The sequence below is a fragment of the Solanum lycopersicum genome, chromosome 5, assembly GCF_036512215.1.
Source record: "Solanum lycopersicum chromosome 5, SLM_r2.1".
Classification (NCBI taxonomy): Eukaryota; Viridiplantae; Streptophyta; class Magnoliopsida; order Solanales; family Solanaceae; genus Solanum; species Solanum lycopersicum.
In genome coordinates this window covers 65,009,383-65,020,204 of record NC_090804.1, presented here as the reverse complement: position 1 = coordinate 65,020,204, position 10,822 = coordinate 65,009,383, and the positions used below count along the sequence as shown (strand labels likewise).

The window sequence follows — 10,822 nt, the reverse complement described above, 5'->3', positions numbered from 1 at the left end:
TGTAATTTTTCTAAAATAAAAGGTAAAAATAACATACCTCACTATAAATAAGGTAAATGTCGCTCTTTTTTCTTTTTCTTTTTTTTTAAAAATCATTTCTTTTTTACTATTTTTTTTAAAAAAAATGTCAAAGAGGGCTACAGAAAATATGTACCAAACGATTTTTTTTATCAGTACAGTTAATTTGACTTTGTCTAATTGCTAAAATAATTATTCCACCAATTATGATTATTACACTAACTACTTTCAGATAGCATAATATATAAATTGAATAAATAGTATACTTCGATGAATATTGAATTTGATATGGTATTTGCTCGTGAAGGAACGTGGGATGATGCAATAATGTCTATTTTTGATATTCTTATATTCTTTTTGTCAGTTATGTCACCATTTGAGACAAATATCAAAAGAATTTCTATAAATAATTATTCGAAAATCATTATTAACAGATTTGAAATCGATACAATAATATATATGAAAAATACACTAATAAATATCATTAGTGACTATTTTTTTGAGCTCAACTCTTGTCTGACCCTTTCATAGTGTTACTTTGCATTTGTGTTTCTTCCGATATCTCTTTTTCTGCATCGTCAATCTGCAAATATCCCAAAATAATAAATAAATTATATATATATATATATATATATATATATATATATATATATATAGACATTATAAAATTAATTTATATATCATTATTATTTAACTTATAATTACAATCTAATTATTAGCTTAATCAGATCAGCTATTAAAGTTAATTATTATTCTTGAGTTTAAAGTACGAATGTCATAACAATTTTAGTGGCAATAAACATATACATTAATAAAGTCTGTTAAATATTTTATCGGCATTTGTTAGCTGACACTGAATCTAGTGCCGCTATATATTTAAAGGATATTTACAAAGAGTGCTGATTGTCTTTAAAATGACATATTTAATGACAATTAAACAATTGCTATTAATTTATTGAGCAAAAAAGTATTTTTGATATAGTAAAATGTGAAGTGTCTCTTCATGCAATGCCTCTCTAAATTCATCTTAGTGCAAAAATTCTAAAAGGGAATTATAGGATAGGAATTGTGGATCTAGAGAACAGTGTATGAAATATTCATTAAATATTAAAATTTGAAGTTAGTTATCAATTGATATAAATTATTATAAAAAGTATAAACTTGAAATTCTGAATTCGTCTCGATACTGACCTTGTGAATGAGATCTTGAGCTTGGTTGGCATATTTGACAGCCCCTTGAGCTAAATTTTCTATTGAATCAAGACTTTCTTTTAGCTTAGAATCCCCAGGAAGTTTCTTTTCAACTTCTTCAGCAATCTTTTCTACTTCCTCAGCTACCTCTTCCACTATCTCACTCATAGTTTCCACTGTTTCTATTGCTTTATCCACATTACCTTTCAAACATAAAATCAATATTTTTTCGTGAATTTAAGTTATATATATATCGTTAGTTCTATAAATTTTTACACCAGGCTCTTTATTTGTTGTATCTGGTAGCAAAATCCAAATTTTTACTACGAAAAGTCAAAAACACGAAGTAAATAAGTCAAGAGAATTCAACGTATATTATATATATACATAAAAGACGGTTTTAGCCTTCAATATTTATATCATGATGTCCTCAAAGGGCACCCACTTGTCTCCCCTTGTGATTGTATCAGATATCTTATCTTGAAGATTATAAATCTCATATTTTAAACAGGTTTATCTGTAATTATCTTTTGATGACTTGAAGATATAAAATTTCTTTTACAGTCACGGCGTATATAACTTAATTCAGCTTATCAACATTATGATATTTGAATATATCATACTTGAAAGAAGAAATATTTTTTACTTACTTTTGAGTAGTTGTAAAGGGCTGACTTTGTTCTTGAATGCAGGTAGTAACATAGGAAGAAGAAATCCCAACAACCATTTTTTCCTGCATATAACATCCACTTTAAAAAATGATACCTCACAAAACCAATTAATATTTATATACAAATAGTCGATCAGATTCACTGTTTATTTTTCTTAATCAATATATACAATAGATATTCACCGGCTATTTACTTTAATTCTTCTTTTCTTTTCTTTTTGTACAAGAAAATAAAATAAGAAATTATTACCATCCTAAAGATGAAGAGTTTCCAGGAGGTGAAGCATCAGATCCAATACTATTGGCTGAATTGCACCTAACACTATAAGAAGAAAAAAAAATATGTATACATGATATGTTAATAAATTTTTGAGGAAAAAAAAAAGAGTGAAGAAAATTAAAAATTACATGAATATTCCAATTTTTGCATTGGAAATGAGGAAATTGAGAGGTTTATTGATCTTGTTAAAATGAATATATGATCTTCTTGAATATAAAGAGTTGGATTTTTTAGAAATAATTTGATTGTAAGAGAGATTGTAAAATGGATCTACATAAGTAATTTTAGTGGACATTTTGGATTGATTTTAAAACTTTAGATCAAAATGAAATTATTTTCTTTTTACAAGTAGAAGAAATATACATGTATGGGGAGCCTTGGTTTTAATATAGTGGATGTAATCATGTAGGATAAATAAATTATAATTTAAGTAGGTCATGTTTTTATCATAAGTATTAGAATAATCAGGTCAAATGGAAGTGTTTTACAAGAGGAGATTATTAAATTTCATAATCATGATACCAACTTAAAAGATTTGTTGGGTATAATATTTTGAGCTGTATAATTTAAAATTTATGATTTTCTAATCTTTTAAATTAATACTACAACAAATAATTGATTTCACAAAATATTTATATTTATATTTAGCTAATTTCTTAGTATGTATTGAAACAAAAATAGAAATGATTAAGTTCACATAAATCTGTGGGTTAATCTCTAAATCCACACCTGATTTAATTATATCAAAGAGTTTTGATATTAGAAGAAATAAGTGAAGACAAAACTTCATCAAGGATAAAACATTTTTTTTAAGCTAAGGATGTATTATATATTAATAATATAATTAACTAATATAAATGTGTTTTCTCTGATAGTTTAAGTTTTCAAATGAGATGATCACGTTTCAATATGGTATCAGATAAATCAAAAGCTCTGGAATTGGATCTCACTTCAATATGATATTAAAATTTTGATCTTTTATCACATATATTCTATTCTTTTAGGATCAATTAATGAAATAATACTGTATACATTATTGTTTATTGTTGTGGTTGATATGTTCTAGAGATTCTAAAATTGAAGAAGCTAATTTTAATTTTTATTGTTGAGACTTTATTATATGTTTTTTAACTCGATAGTTAAAAAACGTGGTTCACGATTTTTTTTTCTCTTTCCTAATCAACATCTACATTTAAGAAATGAATATATATACACGCACCTCTTCTCTCTCCCAATCAAAATCTACATTTAAGAGATGATCATTTTTTTAATTAGAAAGATGGTGACACTACGTAATAAAAAAAAATGCATTTTAATTTCAAAGATATACTCAAATGATTTTCGACTCTAAAAAATAACAAATTTCCTCCTCCATTTCTTAATTGAACCAATTAGGTCTTATAAGTTTTTATTTGCCAAAATAAGTCCTTCATGTTTCGGTAACTTCGCACAATTGGTCTAATCTAGGGGTGTCAAAAATGAAACCAAACGTAGGTAAGCCTCCCAGAATTTTAAGAGTTGGACTCAGGATAATTTCAATTGGGTTCAATCCCAACCCATTCAAGCTTAACCCATTTGAAGAGAATTCTTAATTGAGCCCAATTCAATCTCCAATTTCAACCCGTTTTAATACTTTTTATTAGAGATATGTTCCTATATTAAAGGTATGATTATTATCTAGGGAAAATGAACAAGTACCCCCTCAACCTATATCCGAAATTCCAGAGACACACTTATACTATACTAAGGTCCTATTACCCTCCTGAACTTATTTTGTAAGTAATTTTCTACCCCTTTTTAGCCTACGTGGCACTAGTTTGAAAAAAAAGTCAATCATCGTTGGGCCCACAAGATAGTGCCACGTAGGTCGAAAAGGGGTAAAAAATTATTAATAAAATAAGTTCAGGGGGGGTAATAGGACCTTAGTATAGTATAAGTGTGTCTCTAAGATTTCAGGCATAGGTTGAGGGGGTACTTGGGCATCATCCCTATTATCTATTTAACATCTTTTAGGATTTATCTATTCATTTGTTACTTTTTTGACAAAAAAATATTGAGGGAAAATTCAAATTGTGATTATAAAAGTTAAATATCAATATGCTAAATTATTGAGATTAATCGGGTCAAATTGGGCGGATCGAGACCCAACCCATTTTTAGCCCAAAGTAAATTTGGGCGGGTCAAGACCCAACCCAATTTCCATTGAACTCATTTTAATATTTCTAATTTCAACTCAATCCGCCTATTTAACACCCATAGCCCAATCTAATGATCAAGATTAACCTAGAATGTCAATTGGCCCTTCATCTAGTTAATTCTTTTTTAAAACTTACTTATTGGATTGAGTAGGTCTACCACGGGTAATAACTCCTTACCAAATTCATCATTCTAAGAGTTTAAATATGAGACGTCTAATTTAAAAATAAATATTAGATCACATATATTTGGGTGATATAATATACAACGAAGACTCGTGACTTTTGATTTGCTTATAACATTTTAAATTTTGACAAATCAAATATGATAGATGAGAGAGTTAATTCCGCTATTAATTTATATTATCAAATCATTTTCACTATGACCTACTACTCACATCAACTTGTAAAATTATTAATATCCCAAAAAACAGCTCATAAAAACAAAATTAAAGGCAGCATCTTTTCAGTAGCGCACTAACCCAACACAAACATATTTTCTGATCAGACTCCTTTTAACCCTGCAGAATTTGTTTCAAAATTAATACAGCTAATTAGCAGTACAATTTATTAATTAGAAATATAATTAAATAAATAAAAATATATTTTAATTGAGTAAAACAAATCTAGGTATGTTTCATGTGAGCTCACTTGAACTTTAATATTTTTTTTACATATATGTTAAAATCTAATAAAATTTTTAGCAAAATTTCAAATTAAAATAATCTTTCAAAGTGCAATAAATTTAACATTAAAACATTAAAAGATTGACGTATTAAGTTTAAATCTTGATCTCTCGTTGTTTCCTTAGAATGAATAAAATAAAGCTATGTGGATGAGAAACATAATTGAAAACAAAATTGAAAAGATACATAGAAAAGATTAATATAATTCTACGCGAGAACGATAATGCCCAAATCAAGAAATGGTCCAACTTTTATTTTATTATTAACAAATTAAAAACATGATTGTGAGAATTAAGCATATAATTTTATTAAAGATAATTGTAATTTTTGTCCATTTTCTCTTATGAAATTGCATTTTGGGAAATCTTTTTTCTCGATAAAGCGTCTTGAAATCTCGTTGAGACACTCACAATTGCTCCTTCTAATGCAGTGGAACCAAATCAATTCGGATTTTAAGACGTGACAACATCTATAATGTAAGGAATAACACACTTACATCATGATGTCTTTCGTTATTTTGTTATATGATGTCTTTCGTTATTCTGTTATATAAGAGAGAGTTCTCGTTGAAGCAGACATGTCTCGGTCGATGTGCCTGCTTTAACGTGTTTCGTAAATATTTTTTTTAAAACATTTCTTCTGTTTTACTTTAATTTCGAAATTATGGAGTCTGTTTTAGCTATGACTTTTAGTTTTAAATTCAAGACTACACGCAGAAGCACGCGTGTTTTGAAAAAACATAAACTAAAAATTATTTCTTTGTTCTACTAATTTAATTAGTGTATAATTTTCTCGAAATTATAAAATCCGTTTTAGCTATGACTTTTAGTTTTAAATTCATATTCTTTAGTTATAGCTTATTATTTTGAATGTCGATTATATTTATTTATATCTTGTAACTATTTTAAATACAAAATCAACAATCAATGATAAAAAATACTTTAATTATGAACATCTTAATGAACCTCTTTACATTAAATTTGCAGAAACAAAAAATAATTAACAACTTAAATATCTAAAAATCATATTAAAGTTAACTTTCTAAATAATACATATATCACATAAATTTAAAAAAAAACTAAAATATTAAGCTCGTACTTAGTTATAAATAAAAGTAAAGAGTTAAACCTCCATCTCCCTCCAATTATATTTCACATTTTTTAGATATTACAATACATAGTAAAGGGTCCGTTTACATAACCACTGAAAAAAGGTCCTAGAACCAAATAGAAAATGAAAAAAGAAGAAGAACACCACTACTAATTAGATGCTAATTAATTTTTCATTTGGCTTTTCTCGTCCGGTGTTCGATATTTGTATTACGCTCAATTAATTTTAGATTCACGTATTGTCGTGCCCATTTTCATTCTCGAGGACTCGAACCTGAGAGGCCTAATTAAGCATAGAGAGATCTCAACCATCCTAGTGTTGGAGATGCTAATTTTAATTAAGAGAGCGTAGAAAGATAATGCTTAGCTCTTGACCCATATTTTCTTCAGGATCAACCAAATGAAAAGACTCTGAGTCATTAAATCCATGAACTCTTTCAAATTTTCCTCTTAAATACATTAAATCATCATCATTATCATTATCTTTTTTTACAACTCCTTTTTTCCCATGAATAATTCCAGCCCCAACAATAATTGACTGCATTTGTCTCAAAACTTGCAAATTAACTTTTGTAGGTTTTCTTTTAACTGCAAACCCTACTTTCTTTCCATTGCAATACATCCTCCATATTGGCATAGACAAAAGAGACGCGGAGGAAGAAGAAGAAGAGGAGTAATCGTTTGTTTTACTCTCAAGCGCGATTCTCACTATCCCCTTTTGCATTTCACGAGCAAGTGAAGAAGTTGAAAGCGCGAGCTCAAGAAGAAGAATAGGGTTTGTGGAATTAGGGTTTGACTGGATACAAAAGTTGACTTTTCCTTTACGCGAACCAAAGATTGTGCCTGTAATAGTGAGAGATGATGATGATGAGGAGGAGGAGGAGTTGTGTTTGAAGTAGGGTATGTGTTTTGTATCATCATTTTCTTCTTCAACGAAGATGCAATTGCATCGAGGAATAAGAAGTTTCATAAGTGAACGAAGAAACCTCCACGAACGCACTTGGTTTTGGCAATCCACGGAGGTTATGGGACTAGTTGTAGTAGGATATGAAGTTATCATGTTGATGAATGAGAAACGAATAGAGGCTTATAGAGTTGGTTTGAGTGATAGTTGTAGTTTCATTATATAAAGAATATTTTGAGATAAATGATTTGGCTTCGTGCGGCGGTCAATAAAGTCGGTGAAAATTATAAGAGAAATTAAGGTTCAAATTATCTCCGATAAAGAAGGAGAATTAAATCAATTGGGGGACATATTTATATTGGTGCTTTTGTTCGTTTATAGAAGAAACTAAACATAACTTTAAAGTAGTCTCTTCGTCCCAATTTTATGTAATGCATTTTGAATAGGTATATAAAAATTCAAGAAAGAAAGACTTAAATTTATGATATAACAGTCATTGATATTTATGTGATTATAAATTATAATTAATGATAAAATTGAAAGTTTAAAATTAAATTATTATTTTATTAGAAAGATATCAGTCTTTTTGAGAGAGACTAGTAAATTTACACCGCATAATTAATTGGGATAAAAAATAATAACTACTGGATTAGTACATGCCAACAACGTCAATGGGAGAAGACAAAAGTATTCCTAGACTATAATTGAAATATCAAAAACATATCTTAACTAAACTAACATTTTATTATCCCCTTGATTTTTTAAAATTTTTTTATACACCTTTTGACTTATGTGGCACACTTGGTGTCTCCACATAGTTGAGACGTGTGGGAGATATTTGGATATCATGTAAGCCATAAAGGTGAGCAAAATTACAAATAAATAAATAAATTCAAGGGAGGGGGGGAGGGGGCAATAGGACCTTAGTTTAGGAAGGTGTATCTATGAGATTTTGGTCATAATACTTGTACCTTTATCGAAAAGATAAAGTATTTTGAGATATTTAATTGGAAAACTGTATATAATAGCAAACTATTAATTCAAATTAAATGATATAACCATAATTTGATTTGATTGTACCCCATAGCAAACTGTTGCTATTTCGCCTCTCTCCTAATGAATCTCACTCGCCACTCTTGTTCTCTCTCACGCCTCTCTCGCTTTTATACAAACACAAATGTATAAAATGTGTTTCTATTTGTGTAAAACGAGAGAAATTTGTATATATACATATTTTCGTTCCCCTCTCTCTCCTCTCCTAGATCTCACTCGCCACACTCTCAGATCTCGCTTGTTCACTCGCCTCTCTCACTTTACACAAACACAAATGTATACATTGTGTTTGTGTTTGTATAAAATGAGATAAAATTGTATATACAAATATAAATACATATATTTTCGTTCTATACACTTATATTATACAAATACGACCTTTCCCTGTCTAATTTTCTTTTGTCTTTCTCTCTTTCTCGCTTTATACAAACACAAATTGTACAATTGATATTTTGCATATGTATACCAAAAAAGCAGATTATACAACTGCTTTCTTTTGTATATGTATAGCGAAATTATACATTTGTATTCTTTTGTATATGTATAGCGAAATATGCATATTTATATTTGCTATGGAGCATAAATTATGTAAATTATAGCTATAACATATAAATATAATTTTATATTTGCTATACGTGAAATTTACTCTATTTAATTCTTTAAGAGGAGATTATATAAATGAAGAAAAGGTACACAAATAAAACTTGCAAAAAAGATTTTAGTTTCATTAAGAAAAGTTGTAAAGAAAATTAAAAAGATTTGAGCATGGAACATAGAATTTAAGAAATATAATGTGGCAATTATTAATCTTATACTTTTTAGCTTTTGGTTTTAAGGAAAATAAAGGTGTGATGAATTTCGACTATTCTTGTCATTTCATGTGATTTTCCTATATCATGCAAACTTCCAAAACTTCAAATAATTATTTCCTAAACATGTTTTTTATCTCCTGTACTGAATTGTCTGCGTTGAATATTATCATCTGAAAAAAAAATAAAATTGGACACATAAAAAAAGAGACGTCTTTTCTTGGCCACCTAAAAAAAAGAGAGGAACTTTTCTCTTTATTTAAAGAACAAATGTTCTTAACAAACTTTTAACATTCGCCAAATAAAACGTGTCAAATTTAGAGAAATTCGAGATATATTCTGTTTAAATTATTTATCGTGTAATATAATACTCTTCAAAATCTGGACGATTGTGTTATAGGCTAGTAATTTAGTTGTTCCTTGAGAAATTCGATCTTGGCAAATAAAAAAAGAGAGGGAGGGGTGGTATGTACACAGTCCGAAAAGAAATTCATCATCTCATAACTAACTAAATATTATTAGCAATTTAGACTTTATGTAGTCGTGTGAATTGAATAGACTCTTACGATTATTAAAAAGAATGTCTTATTGACATGAGAATATAGCAACAAAAGAAAGAAAACATGTAGGACTACTATACCACTAGGAAAAATTAGATTGGCTCCAAATATTTGTACTATAATGTCATAATTTTTTTTTTGAAAAGAATCCACGATAGAAAGAAAAAAAAAATCCTTAATATATTGACAGACCGATAGATGTATAAAATGGAGACAAATAAAAAGATATGTCAATGTGTACAAGTCGAAACAAAACATGATGCGACAAATCAGGGTCCATTCTTCATGCTCACTTAATTAATATAAAATATGTAATTATACTAAATCCTCATGTAATATGAAGTTGATTAGGTAGAATTTGGTGTATATTGGATTCACTAATTAATAATTTAAACAAGAAGAAGATTGAGGGTGTGTTCGGTATGGAAAAAAGATATTTTTCGTGGAAAATGTTTTCTAGGAAGATCCCACATCAGATTTGGACAAGCTTCGGGGATTCCTTATATTAAAGGAAAATTATGCGGATAAACAAACATATACTAATTAATTAGCTTACATATTTATTGTTTGAATTAATTACTATACACAACCTCTTTTTAGCTATAATTATGTGTGCCTCTTTCTTATCTTCTTCTCTCTCGCCTCTCTCCTCACTTGTACATATACAAATACAAATTATACAATAGATATACAAACGCAATTTGTCTCTCTCCACTCTCCTCCCTCTCTCACTCGCCTCTCTCCTCCCTCTCGCAATATACTTATGTATACGTATATACATTTATATGACATATATACAAATATAATTCACCCATCTGCACTCTCTCGCTCGTCTCTCTACTCCTTCTCCCAATCTTGCTTGCCTCTCTCCTTCCTCCAACATGAAGATACAAATCGTACTTAACAAACTATAGGTATGGAGCGTAATTATACTATTTTTAGGGGCTATTTTCGAAATTATCTCATTAAATTCTTCAAATGGGCCTAACCCAATTTAGGCCCAATGAGCACAACCCATTAAAGGTTAGGCATCAATATGACTCTGACCGACTTTCTAGACCCATTTAGAATAATCAATTAGGTTATTATTCTGCGCAAGTCTTGAGTCAAATTATACAAACCGTTATAATGGATACAAATAGTCAAATATCCTTTTTTAGTTTTAGCTCTAAACTTAGCTTGATATAAATTATTCCTTTATATATAGATTTGTCTGTCAAGGCCAACTGGCTCCATAGCCAATGTTTTAACGGATGTCCACAAAAATTCTGGATCACCAAAAATTCATTGACTAGCACACAAAAATCGGCAAAATGTGCGATTTAACTACTCTAGGGTTTTGTTTGA

The 10,822-nt window shown here is 28.8% G+C and overlaps 1 protein-coding gene across 1 annotated transcript; it reads right to left on the bottom strand.

Annotated features, from left to right (window-relative positions):
• Window positions 1–393: 393 nt before the first annotated feature.
• Window positions 394–2,546, bottom strand: LOC101258372 (uncharacterized). The gene is made up of 5 exons (XM_069298229.1): window positions 2,288–2,546; window positions 2,130–2,201; window positions 1,860–1,942; window positions 1,210–1,412; window positions 394–601 (listed from the first exon to the last, which is right to left on the bottom strand). The coding sequence occupies exons 1-5, from the start codon at window positions 2,452–2,454 to the stop codon at window positions 524–526; spliced, it is 603 nt and encodes a 200-aa protein (XP_069154330.1). The 5' UTR covers window positions 2,455–2,546; the 3' UTR covers window positions 394–523.
• Window positions 2,547–10,822: the final 8,276 nt, after the last annotated feature.

Bases quoted from the DNA above. Each gene is read 5' to 3' on its own strand.
- LOC101258372 (XM_069298229.1), bottom strand. From the start codon at position 2,454: ATGTCCACTAAAATTACTTATGTAGATCCATTTTACAATCTCTCTTAC. The intron at 1,413-1,859 runs GTAAGTAAAAAA...TATGTTTGAAAG, and splicing joins CCCTTTACAACTACTCAAAA to GTAATGTGGATAAAGCAATA. The intron at 602-1,209 runs GTCAGTATCGAG...GGATATTTGCAG, and splicing joins CTCAAGATCTCATTCACAAG to ATTGACGATGCAGAAAAAGA.